The sequence below is a fragment of the Chiloscyllium punctatum genome, chromosome 25 (genome assembly GCF_047496795.1).
Source record: "Chiloscyllium punctatum isolate Juve2018m chromosome 25, sChiPun1.3, whole genome shotgun sequence".
NCBI lineage: Eukaryota > Metazoa > Chordata > Chondrichthyes > Orectolobiformes > Hemiscylliidae > Chiloscyllium > Chiloscyllium punctatum.
In genome coordinates, this window is record NC_092763.1 from 43,786,490 (window position 1) to 43,804,706 (window position 18,217).

The window sequence follows — 18,217 nt, forward strand, 5'->3', positions numbered from 1 at the left end:
AGTGAGGAGCATAGCTGTATACTGGGAGGATATCAATGGGCTGGATAGGTGGTCAGAGCAGTAGCAAATTATTTCAAGGTTGAATTAAAATGTGAGGTGATGTACTTGAGACAATTAACAAGATTGTTGATTGGACCCAGGGAAGTACTGGAGATCAGATGGATCTTGTGAATATGCACAGATAGTGGTTAATAAGATAAATGGGATACTTCCTTTAGCTGACTAATTTTTTAAAAGTGGGGAAGTTTTGCTGGTAATGCTACAACTGGAACATTGCCAGAACTAAATGCAATCTCACAAGACCACAATCTGTCAAGTGCAAAGTAGATTGACCAGGTTGCTGTCTGTACTGGAGGGTCTGAACTGTGGAAACACTGGCAAGGTGGGTGTTTTCCTTTTAAAATGGTGAAGATTAAGAGGGTCCTGGTAAAGGTATATAAGATTGAAAGGCATAAATAGTGGATAAGAAGCAAAATTCCCTCTAACCTGTGCAGCTGCTTGCCAATTGACAAGACACTGCTATGCATGGACCTTGATATTCTGTGCAGTGGCAAGAAGAATTAGAGGTAATATAGGAAGTCACTTCTTGTGTTAGAAGTGGAGCCAATAACCAGATGGCATAGATGTTTAGCTCAGAAGTATGTTATGACACAGGGTAAATTCCACTGCTTAATTTAAAATCAGTAACACAAAAGATTTATCCCATGCAGTAATTTGTGAAAATTCGAGGCCAAGAATTATTTAAAGTAAAAATTAACAACTTTATTTGTTAAAGTATAACAGAAAAATTACCTAACAACTATTCACAATTCCTTAATCTAACCCTATCTTTTACCTTCCCTTCTATAATGCTAGTCCGGTTAAAACTCCCAATTCAGCTTTACAGAACAAAACTAATTATCTCAAAGCCAGAGCAGCTTTCTGTTGTTCTATTTGGATTTTCCTGTGTCATTGCTGTTTTAGTGATTTCTACTTCACAGGTTGCTGATCGAAAACTGTCCCTTTTTAAGAGAGCTATTTTTCAGGCAGTCTTTTACATGCTGGGACTCGGCAGTTCTCCTCCCAACTATTCAATTTTCCTTGGTCTTATTCCCCAGAGCATTAGATTTTTGATGCACTCGATTCAAACTTGATTGTAATTTGTTTTTTTTTCAGGTAATAATTTGAACTGGCCTAATTTGAATCTGTTTTTGTCATTCCCAGGCAACCAGCTACTCCAGTAGCTAAAGCACGTCACATTGTCTTATTGAGAAGATTTTGTGCTGTCACTGCTAGCTTTTAACCCTTATAGTTCACCCACATCTTCATACAGATACAAGGCTAAGAGGAATCTTTTTTCATGGAGTATCGGTTGACTTAACAAATTGTGTAAATGGTTAATCCTTATTTAGAATTCACTTGTATTACCATAGCCATCAGGGCTATTTGACAACAGCTATAAAATGGGATTAGTCTAATCTTTGTAGACTCGCGTGATCATGATTCAATTGGCTTCCTTCTGTGCTGTAAGTGATATCTGTTTTTTTTGCAGATCAAAAGTTAAGTTGGATGCTATCCAAAATTTGCGTCATATTTCTATATTGGGTATTTGGTAGGGAAATGCCCCTCTCTCTCTCCCAGGGAGCTAATTGTCAGTGAATGTATTTGCCCTTTTTGGAAATGTGCATTGAATTTCAAAAATGTGCATGTCTGCCACCCTAGTGGCATTTCCTGGGAATTTTCTTTTTGGTTATAAACAGTTAATTTCAGGCAGCCATTTCTCAAGGCTAATTGTCTTTTTAAAGGTTAGCTTTCTTTTACAGAAAGTATATCCTGACTACTCCATTCATGAGACTGCATCTACATATTGAGTTTTACACCTTTAAGCAATATTGATGCAAATCTAAATAGAAAATGAAGCCTAGGAAGACTGAATTGAATGTGACAACTTTGTGTCTTCAAGAGATGTGCTCTCTTTTTTGGCAGAGGGCTTTTATAATTGTGGTGCCAAAATGTCCCTTTCAGACCAGCAGTTGATAAATAGTATTGTGAAGTCTGTGTGTAAAATGGGAAAGCATTGCATTGTCCCTTTTTAAAGTATGTTGTTTTTCTCAGTGCTTAGAGCTAAAATGGATGTCTGTGAACTGCTTTAAAGTTGACAGGAACAGAGACATAAAATTGAAATATTTTGTATCAAAAGGCCAAGCAGCAGTTTTTATCAAGACAACAGTCTTTTTAATTTCAGCCAATCCATTTAAATCAGACATTTAGCTACCAAAAACCTATTAGATTTTAGTTTGATGGTTTTGACAACCTAGAACCAGTCGCAAGTAAAAATGTATTTGATAGATTGAGGGTGTAAAAGATGAGGGCATTTGGAAAATCGGGGGAGAGCCAATTGCCATCTGCTAAGAGATAGCAGCTCTCAACTCTTGGATAAAGCACCATCTATTATAAAGAAACCGCATCTAAAGTCCCGACAGAAGAATTAGTGGAGAAGTGTGTTGCAGAAGATAGATGACCTGGTTGCATTTTTGAGAGACTAAATTTTATTGGTTTGTTATATATGTGGGAATTGTATTCATTAGAACAACATACCATCAGAATCTTGTGTTATTTGGGAACAGTTAGAGGGGAATTGTTCAATCTGTTAATAGTTTAATTTGTTTACTGTTAGAGTTAGATAAATTGTTACTTGTGGATTGTAAAGTAAGCGTCAGGGATTTATTTAAACATTTAGAAGTTGCTGAAAAAGAACCGGATTACACCCCTTCTCTCACTCCTTTTAGCAGATTATCAAATGAAGTGCTCCCCTTTGGGTGATTCAGTTTTAGTTCTCAGTGTGGGGATCTACCTTCACTTTATAACAATAGATTTGAGTTCTCCTTGGAGTAGGACAAACATATGAGTGGATGGAGTCAGGCTCTCAGACCCAAAGAACTTCAGTCTTGCTTTTAGTTAGATGGTGCTTTTTGCTGGTTGCTTGCGCTGAAAGCTTGTTCACTGTTGGTCGAGTAAAGTCTTACACAGATTTTAAAAAAAAACAAAATCAAAAGGGCAGGTTATTTCCTGTTTTGTTTCGACTGGACTGGAGAGACACCACCTGAGACAACTATTCCTGAATTGCCTTTGCCAACTGTGTGTTTATGGGATGTTGCCTATATTGGAATCGTTAATGATTGTTGAATAATAAATTGTTTAAATTACTTAATAAAATGTGGTGCGATTAAAGATTTATGGTGGATCAGTAGAATCCTATCTGAAACACAGCACCTTATTCTTGCTTTTTTGGAAAAAGCTTTGACCTGAACATAGATATATCTATCTCCATGATGCTTTTTTGGAGGTGGAGTGGTCTTGTCTGGCCCAAAATAGGATCTTCAGCTACCAGTTCTGTGACTTTACACTTGTCTTGCTGAGAGTTGCTGGATGAATAGAATATCCTTTGCGTATTCAAGTACAGGAGTACAGTGAAAAGATTTTTACAATGGTATCTCTTAGAGCACTATCTTAGGTACAAAGTAACCTGGTACAATTGTTAGATACAAAAAAAGTTGCACTACTAGCAAGTTTTTGAGAAGATTTGTAGCTCAGGTTGAGGTTCTGGACATAGGTTGGCTTGCTGAGCTGGAAGGATCATTTTCACAAAATGAAGGACTGTAACAAACACTACATTAAACAGGCAGAAAATGAGCCCCCAGGATACATGAACATCAACTAGCCACAAAATGAAATGACCCACTCTCTCGAGTATCCTTACACATTGGTAAGGAAGGACACCACTTCGATTGGGACAACCCATTCATCCTAGGACAAGCCAACAGAGAGAAATGCGAGAATTCCTAAAAGCATGGCATTCCAACAGGAACTCTTATCAACAAAAACATTTGACCTGGATTCCATTTACCACGCTCCTGAGAAAAAGAACAGGAAATGACATCCCCACCCCAAGGAAACCCAACACACACAAATAGAAAGCAGGAAATGCCAGTAGTGCTTCATTCGGAGGCTCACTGAAGATGTTACCTAGTAGGATGACTAACATTCTGAAAATGAACCTTCCAGCTCAACGAGCAAACCTACACCCAAAGTTGCACCATCTCACGGCGATTCATAGTTTGTTAGAAATAAATATTTGAAAAATACAAACATTACAATCCGTTAAATTAGAGAAAACACTACATTGCAGTAACTCAGTGCAGGGGTTTCCACATGTAGTCTGACTGGCCTTGCCAGCCACTGTCTGCCCATGCCAGACTTCAATCCAACAACCATCCCCAATCTGCTCCAGGCCTACAGTTTGCTCTGCTCTCGCTGTCCACTGCTCTAGGCCTACAGCCTGGTTAAGTTAGAAATTGAATGCATGTATTTTTGATGAACACTGGTGACTGTTTTAACATTTTCCAATGTTAATTTAAAACATAGCACAGCCTAAAAACTAATGGAATTAATATCAAAGGTCCTCAGCCTTCTCTCCTCCTTCTTCCTCCATCTTTCTCTCCTCCTCACCCCTTCTCTTCTTCCCGTCTTCGTCTTCTTTCTTCCTTTTCTTCCCCTCCTCCTTCCTCCTCCTCTCCTCCTCCTCCCCCTCCTCCTCCCTCTCCTCCTCCTCCCTCTCCTCCTCCCTCTCCTCCTTCTCCTTCTTCTTTCTCCTCCTTCCTCCTCCTCCTCCGTTTCCATTGTGCCCCGTTATTTTATTTCTTTTTATATATTTTTTTCACTTTTTAGTACCTCAATTCTTGATTGTCTCTCTTTTTCTCTCGCTCCCCACTCTCTCATCACCTTTTTCCTCTCTTCTTTCCCCTTTTCCATTTTGCCTTTGCTCCTGTTCCTTGCCTTCCACCCCACTGATCTCTGCATAAACTGCATCATCTCCCAACATTTCCGCCACCTACAAACCGATCCCCACCACAAGGAATACATTTCCCTCCCCACCCTTGTCTGCTTTTCACAAAGACCATTCCCTCTGTGACTACCTGGTCAGGTGCACACACCCTCTTTCCCCCCCCCCCCCCCCCCCCCCGAACAACTCACCCTCTCCTCCCGGCACCTTCCCCTGCCACTGCAGGAATCGCAAAACCTGTGCCCACACCTCTTTCCCCCCTGCCCCTCCTCACATCCATCAAAGTTTCACCTACACACCCACCACTGTCATTTATTGTATCTGTCGCTCCCAATGCGATCTTCTCTACACTGGGGAGACTGGACACCTTCTTGCAGAGTGCTTTAGGGAACATCTCTGGGACACCCGCGCCAATCAATCCCACTGCCCCATGGCTGAACATTTCAACTCCCCCTCCCACTCTGCCAAGGACGTGCAGGTCCTGGGCCGCCCCCTCCACCACTCCCTCACCTCCTGATTCCTGGAAGCTCAACGCCTCATCTACTGCCTCGGAACACTTCAACCCCAGGGCATCAATATGAACTACACCAGTTTCCTCATTTTCCCCTCTCCCCACCTGACCCCAGTTCCAACCTGCCAGCTCAGCACCACCCTCATGACCTGTCCTACTTGCCAATCTTCCTTTCCACTCCATCCTCTCCGTCCTCCTCACTGACCTATCACCATCATCCCCACCTCCATTCACCTATTGCACTCTTAGGTACCTTCTTCCTACAGCCCACCCCCTCCATTTATCTCTCCAGTCTGGAGGCTTCCAGCCTCATTCCTGATGAAGGGCTTTTGTTTGAAATGTTTTTTTTCCCTGCTCCTCGGCTGCTGCCTGCCCTTCTGTGCTTTTCCAGTACTACTCTAATCTTGAACCTCGCTATCTTACTCCAGGTAATTTTCATTGTTTCCTTACCAAAGCAAATTGCCAAGTTATGGGTATGGGGCTGCCTGCTTAAGAATGTTTTGAGTGGTCTGGCCCAGTCCATAACACCACTTAACAAGTGTTTTCTCCCACTAATCAAAGGTGTGTGATTAATAGTAAATTCTACTGCACTGCAGTTGCCTTTCCACCACCACCCCCACCTTACTTTTGAAATGACCTAATTGTAATTGAAATATCTCTTATCCCTTTCTTAAGTTTACCTTTTATTTCTAAGTTGTCAGTCATTGGTCTTTTTGTGTAACCCAGTTGTTTAACCATCTGTTGTCTTTTTGAAGTAGATGCGTTTGTGGCTTAGTTAGAACTTTTGATTCTAGATGCTAATAAAAATATTTTTCAAAATTATTTTGAAGATATAACCCCCTGCTGCAAGGTTGGATTTAAATATGAACTTTTTGTAGCTGGATGCTGAACTGACAATGCCGCACTGCCTTTTTGGGTTCTAACTCCAACAGTCCGTGTGCCCAATTCCAGAACTACCCCATCTGTCATACACAAAGGGCCATGTTGCTCAAGCACAGCTGATGGGGGAAGATGAGGCCTTCTTTCTCTACCATGTTCCTAATTCACACTCCTTGGCCTGTGCCCATTCAAATGCACAGCTGTAGCTTCAAGCAGTCTTCATCTGCCTTGTGTTAACTTGTAGTTTTCTTAAGGGGATAACATAAGCAGATGCATTCACATCAAAACTATTTAAATCTGGGTGATTGCAGTTTAAACTCAAATTTGTATGACATCGCAAATGTGGTGGGCATGAACCACTGGATCGGTTTCTGTCCTGTATGATTCTCTGACAAGATTTTCATTGATTATGCATGACAATTTTCTTGCAAAACACCCATGGTAAAATTATTGCTATCAATAAAAGGTCTAATAATAAATTTGATAGGAAAGCTTGTTTAAATGCATAACTAAGTAATGTAATAAATGTTCTCTGAACAAGCCAGCCAGCTGAAATTCATCTTTCAGGCAAAGCGAGTTAAACAGATGCTGAATTTTACACTGCAGAAGCAGAATGTGAAACTTGGCAAAAACACTAATTCTGAACATGTATAATAAAATTAAAAACCGCACAACATCAGGTTATAGACCACCAGGTTTATTGGGAAGGGCTGCTTCATCAGGTGCTTGTCGAGCAGAATCATGATCAGAAGCTATAGCTTCCAAATAAACCTGTTGGACTATCACCCGGTGTGGTGTGATTTTTAATTTTGTATAATTAGCTCTTTTTCACTACCTCTCCATTGAACTGTCCATCAGGCAGTTAGCCATGAGTAACTGTCATCATACGCGGCCTTATCCCTTGATCAGTTGTCCTCCGTTCTGAACAATAGCTTGGTGAATGACCAATGACCGATCACCATGACAACTTCCAGCGTTGACTTACCCAAAGTGACCTACAACAATCTGCTCTCCACCCACCGCCAGATGCCAAACTGGTGACGTGTTCGGATTGGGCGGGGTTAAAAGCAACACATGCGCAGACGTGGACCCCCGCCATGCCACCGTCTGGCGCCAGAATTCAAAAGTCAACCTTTGACCCGATTGTTCCCCCCCCCCCCCCCCCCCCCCGTGTCTCGAGAAGGAACTGACCTGAAGTTTATCGTTTGTAGTTTCTGTGAAAGTTCAGGGGCGGGGAATCAAACTCTCGCTGGGTGAGTCGTCCGACCTTCGGGTACCGGTGAGCGATTGGGTCGGGTCTGGTCTGCAGTGTGTGTGTGTGTTGGCCGAAAACAGCAAATGCTGGAGGTCACAGCGGGTCAGACAGCATCCATGCAGGCAGAGGAAGCTAACGTTTCAAGTCTAGATAGTTAAAAATCACACAACACCAGGTTATAGTCCAACAGGTTTAATGGGAAGTACACTAGCTTTCGGAGCGTCTCTCCTTCAGGTGGTTGTGGACGGCTCAGTCCTAACACACACACAAATTCTGTGTGTTAGGATTGAGCTCTCCACTATCACCTGATGAAGGAGCGGCGCTCCGAAAGCTAGGGCTTCCACTTAAACCTGTTGGACTATAACCTGGTGTTGTGTGATTTGTAACTTTGTTCACCCCAGTCTATCACTGGCATCTCCAAATCAAGTCTAGATAAACCTTCATCAGAGATTAAATGTGAAGTGTACAGCGTTTATGCTATAGTTGGGGGAAAGTGTGGGGGTAGTGTGTCTAGAGTGCTGGGGCAGAAATGATGTTGATAGTTCAGATTAGGTGATCAGAATGTGACAATGACATAAAAATGCCAGACTTGAAAGAACACAGTCTCACTGGGGTGGGGGAAGCAGAGTCAGGACATGGTGACAGAATATAACAAGCTAAAAGAAAGGAAAGGAATGTGAGTTGGTTTACAACTTAAAGCTTACAGCACAAGATAGATAAGTGCAAGGTTTTTAAGTGCAACCTTGTTGTCTGTTTTAATAGTACAGTGGGTTATTTTTGGTTTTATGTTTTATTGAGATATATCTCTTGATTACAATTTAAAACTATAAAACATAGGTACTAAGTTAGCCTGGAGCAATGTTTTTAGAGCAGTAAGACTGTGCTATTTTCTGGGTCTGCAGATTGTTAAAGTACATGTATGGCCTTTGATAGTGTGATGTGCTTTTTCTGTCAGATGTGGCACATTAGGAAGAATTTCCATGTTGCTGATGACTGTCTGCAGTAAGTATGTTTGGTTGTGAATCCTTTTAGATAACAAGGATCATTTGGAGAGGCAGTTAGAGACAATAAGGAATTTACAGGAGCTATGGGCTGTGATGCATGGCAGTTATAGGAAGGGAGAAAAACCGCAGATACAGTCAGGTAGATTGGTTACTGCCAGGAAAGGTAGGAGAGAGAGGCAGGTAGTGTAGGATAAGTGAGAATGTCCCTTTCCTTGGCAGTAAGATGTTTCCATTGTTTCTCTCCTGTGAGCGAGGTATCCTAGTGCCTCTCTGTCTGACCTGTTCTTTGTGTGGCTTTGGTATCATTGGGACAGCTGTGTTGATCGGGTCCAGGAAGCTTATTGTTTTTGTCTTGGGAAGTGTATTCCCTGGTCTGAGTGACTATGGTCATGTCTGGTTTCTCATGTCAACCTGTTTGGTCAATGTTGAGGCATTCTGGGTATTTCTTGTATGGTTTGGACAGGCTTGGTTTCCTGTGTTCCCTGTGACCATGCTGTGGGCAGGCAGTGTGGCAGGTCTGTTCCCATGCCTGTACAAGAAAGAAGGATTGCACCTGAATTGGAAGGGAACTGATATACTGGCAGGGAAATTTGCTATAGCTGCTTGGGAGGATTTAAACTAGTAAGGTTGGGGGTGAGACCCAGGGCAATAATGAGGAAAGAGAGCAGTCTGAGACTGATACAGTTGGGAAAAGCAGAAAGTCAAACAGTCAGGGCAGGCAGGAACAAAGCAGAGAATGGGATAGGACTGATAAATTAAACTGCATTTATTTCAATGCAAGAGGCCTAACAGGGAAAGCAGATGAACTCAGGGCATGGTTAGGAACATGGGACTGAGATATCATAGCAATTACAGAGACGTGGCTCAGGGATGGACAGGACTGTCAACTTAATGTTCCAGCATACAAATGCTATAGAAAGGGAGGGCAAGAGAGGAGGGGTTGTGGTGTTTTTGATGAGGGACAGCATTCTGGCTGTACTTAGGGAGGATCTTCCTAGGAATACATCCAGGGAAATTATTTGAGTGGAACTGAGAAGTAAGAAAGGGATGATCACCTTATTGGGTTTATACGATAGATCCTCCAATAGTCAGCAGGAAATTGAGAAACAAACGTGTCAGGAGATCTGTTATCTATAAGAAGAATAGGGTGGTTATGGTAGGGGGTTATAACTTTCCAAACATAGACAAGGACAGCCATAGTGTTTTGCGTTTAGATGAAGAGAAATTTGCTAAGTGTGTACAAGAAAATTTTCTGATTCAGTATTTGAATGTACGTACTAGAGAAGCTGCAAAACTTGACCTGCCCTTGGCAAATAGTGCAAGTGACTGAGGTGTCAGTGGGGGGAGCACCTCGGGGCCAGCGACTATCATTGTATTAGTTTTAAAACACATTAGTCCCTCTGGACCCGCCGGGGATATGTTCCAAGACCTACCACGGAAGCCCAAAATTGCATTCATTTAAACAGGAAATTTACCTTTCTGGCAGATCCTTGGTCCCTGGTTCTGGAATGTTCCCTGAAATATGTTCAAGTGGAAGTAAACTGTGGGTGACTAAAACCGCAGAAAAGGATTCTGCAGATACAGCGGTCGCCCTGTTGTGATGGAAGAGGATAGACCAGATCTGAAAGTTGAAGTTCTAAATTGGAGGAAATTTTGACGGTATTAGGCAAGAGCTTTCAAAAGTTGATTGGGTGCATATGATTGTTGGTAAATGGCTGGCTGGAAAATTGAAAGCCTTCACAAATTAGATAACCAGAGTCCAAAGTCAGCATGTTCCTTTTTGGGTGAAAGGCAGGGCTGGTCAATGTAGAGAATGCTGGATGACTCGAGAAATTGAGGTTTTGGCTTAAGAAAAAGAAGGAAGCATCTGTCAGGTATAGACAGCAGAGATTGAGTGAATCCTTCGAATATAAATGCACTAGGAGTATACTTAAAAGGGAAATCAGGAGGGCAAAAAGGGGACATGAGGTAGCTTAGACAAGTAGGGTTAAGGAGGATCCGAAGGGAGTTTATAAATACGTTAACAGAACGGTAACTGGGGAGAGAACAGGACCCCTCAAAGATCAGCAGGGAAGCCTATGTGCAGAACCACAGGAGATGGCAGAGATATCAAACAAGTAATTTGCATCAGTGTTTACTGTGGAGAAGGACCTGGAAGATATAGAATGTGGGGAAATAGATGGTGACATCTTGAAATATGTCCATCTTACAGAGGGGAATGTGCTGTGTGTCTTAAAATGCATAAAGGTGGATAAATCCCCAGGACCTGATCAGGTGTACCCTAGAACTCTGTGGAAAGCTAAGGAAGTGATTGCAGGGCCCCTCACTGAGATATTCAGATCATCGATAGTCACATGTGAGGCCCTGGAAGACTGGACGTTGGCTAATGCAGTGCCACTATTTAAGAAAGGTGGCAAAAAAAAGCCAGGGAATTATAGACCCGTGAGTCTGACATTGATGGTGGGCAAGTTGTTGGGAGAGAATCCTGAAGGACAGGATTTACATGTATTTGGATAGTCAAGGACTGATTTGGGAATAATCAGCGGGGTTTTGTATGCAGGAAATCATATCTCACTAACTTGATTAAGTTTTTTGAAGAAGCAACAAAGAGGAGTGATGACGGCAGAGTGGTGGATGTGATCTCTATGGACTTCAGTCAGCTGTTCGGCAAAGTTCTTCATGATAGACTGATTAGCAAAGTTAGATCACGTGGAATACAGGGATAACTAGCCATTTGGATACAGAACTGAGTTGAAGGTGGAAGACAGAGGGTGGTGGTATTGGTGAGGGGTTGCTTTTCAGACTGGAGGCCTGTGACCAGTTTTGTCCCACAAGGATCGGTGCTGGGTCCACTGCTTTTCGTCATTTATGAAAATGATTTGGATGTGAACATAGGAGGTATAGTTCGCAAGTTTGCAGATGACACCAAAATTGGGGGTATTGTGGACAGCAAAGTGAACTACCTCAGAGTACAGCAGGGTATTAATGAAATGGGCCAATGGGTCGAGAAGGTACAGATGGAGTTTAATTTAGAAAAGTCAAATCAGAGCAGGACATGCACTTAATGGTAAGGTGTTGGTGAATAGAGAGACCTTGGAGTGTAGGTTCTTAGTTCCTTGAAAGTGGAGTCTCAGGTAGATAGGATAGTGAAGATGGTGTTTAGTGTGCTTTTCTTTCTTGGCCAGAACATTTGAGTATAGGAGCTGGGAGGTCCTGTTGTGGCTGTACAAGACATTGGTTAGGCTGCTTTTGGAATATTGTGTGCAATCCTGGTCTCCCTCCTATCAGAAAGTTGTCGTGAAACTTGAAAGGGTTCAGAAAAGATTTACAAGCATGTTTCCAGGGTTGTAGGGTTTGAGCTATGTGGAGAAGCTGAATAGGCTGGGGCTGTCTTCCCTGGAGGGTGGCAGGCTGCAGGTTTATAAAGTGATGAGGAGCATGGATTGGGTAAAGGTCTTTTCCTAGGGGTGGGGGGAGTCCAGAACTAGAAGGTATAGGTTTAGGGTCAGAGGGGAAGGATTTAAAAAGAACCTATAGGACAACTTTTTCACACAAAGGAGGTTGTATGTTTGGAATGAGCTGTCAGAGAAGTGTTGGAGGTCAGTACAATTCCACCATTTAAAAGCCATCTGGCTATATGCATATAGGAATAAGAAAGTTTACAGGGATATGGGCCAAGTGTTTGCAAATGTGACTAGATTAGTTTAGGATATCTGGTTGGCATGGATGAATTGGCCCGTAGGGTTTGTTTCTGTGCTGTACCTCTCTATGACTGTATAACTCAGTGTTCAGTCCAAAAGACTATAAAGTGCCTAATCAGTTTGTGCTGTGATTCACTGAAACACTGCAGCATGCTGAGGAGAGACACGTGGGCATGTGAGTAGAATGCTGTGCTAAAATGACCAGCTTCATGAAGGTCAGGGTCATGCTTGCGCACAGACTGGAGGTCATCCCCAAAGCGGTCATCCAGTCTGCGTTTGGTTTCTCCAGTTTCAAGTAGGCCAATTTGGATGCAGTGAATACAATATGTAAGATTGGAGAAGGTACAGGTAAAATGCTGCTTCACCTGGAAAGACTGTCTGGGCCCTTGGTTGGTGAGCAGAGAGGTGGTGAAGGAGCAGGTGTTGCACCTTCTGTGGTTACATGGGGAGGGGCAGGAAGGGGTGTTGGTGGTTGTGGAATGGACAGAGGTGTCCCAGAGGGAATGATCCCTGTGAAATGCAAACAGGGAGAGTGAGAGGAAAATGTTATTGGTGGTGGCATTCTGCTGGGGTTATCTGAATTCGTGGATTTTTCAATGTGGAGGCTATTGACTTGAGAAATGAGAAGGAAAACCCGATCACACTGTTGTGAGTCATAAGAAAGGGCAAGGGTGGAAGCATGGGTGATAGGTCAGATGTGGTTGAGGCCTTTGTCAACCAAAATGGGTGAAAAACCATGGTTATTAAAGAAGCAAGTCATGTCAGTAGCGCCTGTTTTGGCAGGTGACATCATCTGAACAGAGTCGACTTGGGTGAAGGAACTGGGAAATTCAGGTGGACTCCTTGCAGGTTGCGGGGTATGATGAGTTGTAGTGAAGGTTCCTATGGGAGTTAGCAACATTTTAGTGGATTGTGGTGGACAATTTATTCCTCAAAATGGAGACAGAAGTTAAGGAAAGGAAGGGAAGTGTCAGAAACGGACGATGTGAAAATTAGAGGGGTGGCAATTGGAGGCAAAATGAACAAAATCCTGGCAGGAGCAGAAGCGACACAGAACCAGTTGTCGATGTAGCAAAAAGAGTTGTGGGAGGGGCCCAGTATAAGACTAGAACAAGGATTCTTCCACATAACCCAAAAAGAGGAAGGCATAACTGGCTACCCATAGCCACTCCTTTGCCTTGGCAGAAGTGAGATGAATTAAAGGAGATTCAGTAAGAGAATAAGTTCCTCCTGGCTGAGGAGAGTGGTAGTGGATGGTTGAAGAAGACGCCAAGACATCTCAGACCATCCTGTTGGGGGATGACGGTGCAGAGGGATTAGGCATTCATGGTGAATAGAAGGCAGTTAGGGCCAGGGAATTGGAAATTGTCAATATGGTGGAGGGCATCAGTGGAATGATGGTTGTATGTGGGCAGGGTCAGGACAAGTGGAGAGAGGATGGAGTCAAGGTAGGAGAAAATGAGCTTAGTGGGGAAGGAACAGGCTGCTATGATGGGCTCACTGGGGTTTTCTGTCTCTCCAGGGATGCTATCTGACCCTCTGTGATCTCTAGCATTTGATGTTTTCAGTACATTTCAGCATCTGCAGTAATTTGCTCCTTTTAAGTCTCAGGTGGCTATTCAGTGAAGAATAGTAGGCAGCTGGAGCAAGCTAATCGTCCTGCTTTTGTACTGATGCTTTGTCTCGCCTTCGTTGAGCTGTATCTTTCCCCATTACTTGGCAGAGTTCTGTGATCATTTGCTATCACCCAGTATCAGCTGTGATGGCATTTACCTGAAATCCGTGGAGAGTGATGTCAGTTTCTTTCTTATATTGTTTGTTCTGTCAGTTATCTAGATCCTGCAGTTATGAGTTTTATTCCCATTGATTTGGAATAGTTAATAATCTACCTAGTTTTTTTTATGTTTACAGGTCCAATTGCTTATTGCCTCCCAGAATGTGATGTTGCTGATTACTTTGGCAAATGTATGAGCTTTTAGCGTTTGTTTCAGAGTTTCAAGTGCTGTAAATGTAGAGTATGTCAATATTGGGCAACCTGAGCCATTTGAATGCATGTGTCAGTTTTCCTGGAAGTAACTTGCGATTTCCGTGAGAATGATTGTTTTGTCTTTGTTTGTGATCTGCATTTTTTCAAATTAACATAGCATTTGTGTGACTTTGTGCTGGACTGGTTTGTGCTTTTTTTAACTAAGTAGAAATGGTTTTGCAGGTGATTATTGGACCAGTATGGATGAAGAAACACGCAGCCTGTTCCAGCGTGTAGCTGGTCGACTTGGTTGGACAGAACATGGTGATTTGAATGCCATTGAAGCACAGGTGAAGATGATCCTATGTACAAGGATAGGATTGCATTTGAAATTAATTCTGTATCCCTCACGTATGGCAACTGAAATAAATATTTATATTGCAAGCCCCATGCAATACTGAAGGTATAACACCTGCCCGTTTACTTCCTCCTAAACATACCTTTCAGGCAAAGCAGCACTCTGCGCTGTTCACAATGTGGTCTCCTCTACTTTTGGGAAACCAAGTGTAGACTGGGTGACTTTTGCACAATATCTACATTCTGCCCGCAAAAAAAGACTCTGAGCTTCCAGTTGCCTGTCACTTTAACGCATCACTCTGTTTTCTGGCCAGCACCTCTGTCTCAGTCTGCTTGGGGACCCTGCAGCCCTCTGGACTCGATATCGAGTTCACTAATTTTAAGGCCTGAACTCTCCCATGTCTTAGCCCTCTACAACAAATGCCAGGCCTTGTTATTACATAGTCTGCCATTACACATTACCCATTGTTAGATTAGATTACTTACAGTGTGGAAACAGGCCCTTCGGCCCAATAAGTCCACACCGTCCCGCCGAAGCGCAACCCACCTATACCCCTGCATTTACCCCTTACCTAACACTATGGGCAATTTAGCATGGCCAATTTACCTGACCTGCACATCTTTGGACTGTGGGAGGAAACCGGAGCACCCAGAGGAAACCCATGCAGATACGGGGAGAACGTGCAAACTCCACACAGTCAGTCGCCTGAGGCGGGAATTGAACCCAGGTCTCTGGTGCTGTGAGGCTAACCACTGTACCACCGTGCTGCCCACTAACAGTGTCCATTAATAGCTATGCATCCTCCCAGCCAGATTGTTATTGATTCCTTTGTCTGTCCAACTGTTGTTCTCTCTCTTTGGGCTCTATCCCTAACTATTGTTTACTCCTTATTCCCCACCCTCACCCTATCTTCAACATATAAACCTACATTTTTCTAGCTGAGGAAGGGTTAACCGACCTGAAATGTTAACTTTGATTTCTCTCCTCGGATGCTGCCAGACTCGCTGAGCCTTTCCAGCAACTTCTGTTTTTGTAACAATGATGTTAGTTATTGAAGATTATTACCTTTTTGTACACAAGATAACATAAGCTGTTTAGAGTTGTATCTGTTTGAACAGTAGTTTAGTTAATCTGAACAGTACAATTCAGTATTCTTCACCTCATCTGCATTGTTTCACTTCTCCCCACCCCACCACTACTTAACCTGAATATTTCTGCCAGGGATATATCTGGAGTAAGTAGGATGAAATTCTCATAGGACTTGTTTCTGTCTATTAAAATGAAGCTTTTGGTCATTGCTGCTCATAATTTATATTGATAATGTTAAGTTACCAACTATCTCTTGCTTGAACATATTCTATGTTTAGCTATTAACGTCATCAAGGGGTGTTTGGAGAATGTATCTAACATACTTCCACTATCAGCTGTGATACATTGGATGGCAGAACAGGCTTAAAGGACTGAATGACCTAATCCTGCTCCTAGTTTCTATGTCTCTCACTTTTCTTAACATTTTATAGTGTCTTGGGTTCATTGTCCTATCTTAGAAGCATTGGATCAGTGCAAGCTGATAACTGATATACCCAAGTTTCACAGTTGCTATGCATTAACGTAAAGATACATCTTTCTTTGTCGTCTCTTATCTAGACTCACCTAGACATTACCATGGGAACTGACATAACTTTTGATATTCCATAATTTCGTCAGTGGAACTTTGTTCTATAGTGTTGTTGTGGAAATTAAATCGACTCGACTCAAATGCTAGCAAGAGCAAAGAAAAAGTTTATTTGTAACCTCTTCAGGGAACCCCATATATTGGCAAGATAGCTCCATGTAAGGGGCGCCTGATAGCTTTCACATATTCCCTTTATACTATAATTTGCTTCTCCTTATCAACACCTCAAGGCCAGGAGCCTGGAACATTTGCGTTTCTTTCCATATATGGAGTTGTTTTTCTCATTCCTTGACTGGTGAAATGGTATTTTACTGGCCTTGTAAATTCTGCAGATAGATTGGTTTAACTTTATATTTTTTCTGTCTGTCTGCAATGCTTGCTTATGCAAAGTCAGGCCCTTACTTCTTTGTTTTCCTATGCTTTTATAGATTTCACAATAAATGTTCATTTTCCATTACATTTCCCCCCTTTTTGTCATTTTATGACAATAATGACATATAAAATATATAGAGCCAGATAGCTATACATCAAACTGCTTAGGGAGCATTCGACCTTTCCTTAGACACCATCCACCTGTAACACAGCTTTCTGGTGGTATTGTCACTTGCTCTGATGTGCCCTGTACATAGCCCATTTTCACACATCACATACTTCAACTTTACGGTATGGTGGGATCCATGCAATTGGATCTTCCTGCTGTGGGGCCTCTGATCGTTTTACCATTTGGTATCCTGCTGCACTCTTAAGCAAATGCCATAGGCAGGTACACAAGCAGGGTCCTATACAAAGCACTATGAGTATGACCAGTCCTACAACCAGTAGAGAGTATAGGATCCAATACCCCCATCCTCCCCAAAAGGAGGTAAGCCATTGGAACCGGGAGTCATCTTCTGGGGGAGGTGGTCTTAATGCCACCTTCATATGATTTACTACACTAGTGATATTCTGGGCCTCATCAAGAATATTAAAACAGCATTTGCAGACTCCCCTTCCCTTGGCTGTCAGTATGTATAGTACTGATGGGTTTTGTACCACTGCTTCCCTTACTGCCGTTAACTCAGTATTAATGAGTGTTAGACCTTCCTCCGTCTCATTTACTAACAGTAATACACTATATGCAAGGCCATTAATCTTGTTTATTGCCACCATTGTCCCTGCTCCCAAGAGAATAGACCACCCAATGTTTGCTCCTGGTGTAGTCCAGGGGTCTGCGAGTGTGTACCCATTCCAATGCCGTGGGATGTCCCTTCGGGTTTGCCCCTTACTGGTCTTTGGGACGAACGCTGTCATGCCAGTGGACAGTACAGCGGGGTAGCAGGTACCCTTCCATCCCAGGGGGAGGTGGTGGTACTCTCTCTCTCTCCACAGGCCCATATTATACCTGCCTGGTCTGATTATTGATAAAGGAACAAGCAATGTTAATGGTCGTACCATTTGCGTAGGTTGCTGAGAAGAGTCATTGTTCAAGAACAACGTCGTAGTACACTGGGAGATCACCAAATGGAGTCTCCCCTGATTTGTGTAAATACACGTTTCTCCCCTGCCTTCCACTATATGGAAGGCTGTGGTCAGCAGTGTGTCAGCATTGGGACTGCAGTTAGCCTTGAGTTCGGGTGGTGGCACGAGATTTGCCCTAATTGCTTCCCCCTATCAGGGTCAGGGTAGTTTCCGCCCGCAGAAGCAGACAGCTAGCATTTCTTAGATTCTTAGATTAGATTCCTTACAGTGTGGAAACAGGCCCTTCAGCCCAACAAGTCCACACTGACCCTCCGAAGAGCAACCCACCCAGACCCATTCCCTTACATTTATCCCTGCACCTAACACTACGGGCAATTTAGCACGGTCAATTCACCTAACCTGCACATCTTTGGATTGTGGGAGGAAACCCACGCAGACACGGGGCGAATGTGCAAACTCCACTCGGACAGCTGCCCGAAGCTGGAATTGAACCTGGGTCCCTGGCGCTGTGAGGCAGCAGTGCTCGCCACTGTGCCGCCCATTTCTTGCCAGGCTCTCTGTAATTGGCTCCAGCATCGTCTGATGTCT

At 43.1% G+C, this 18,217-nt stretch overlaps 1 protein-coding gene across 2 annotated transcripts in view; it reads left to right on the forward strand.

Annotated features, from left to right (window-relative positions):
• Positions 1-7,367: 7,367 nt before the first annotated feature.
• gcna (germ cell nuclear acidic peptidase) overlaps positions 7,368-18,217 on the forward strand; it is a 40,365-nt gene continuing 29,515 nt past the window's right edge. The window contains exons 1-2 of one of the 2 annotated variants that reach the window (XM_072595172.1): positions 7,368-7,465; positions 14,382-14,488. In XM_072595172.1, the coding sequence (XP_072451273.1) occupies positions 14,399-14,488 (90 nt within the window). In that variant the 5' untranslated portion in view covers positions 7,368-7,465; positions 14,382-14,398. Of the gene's footprint in view, positions 7,492-14,381; positions 14,489-18,217 lie in introns of both variants that reach the window. The other variant, XM_072595173.1, reaches the window with a different exon arrangement.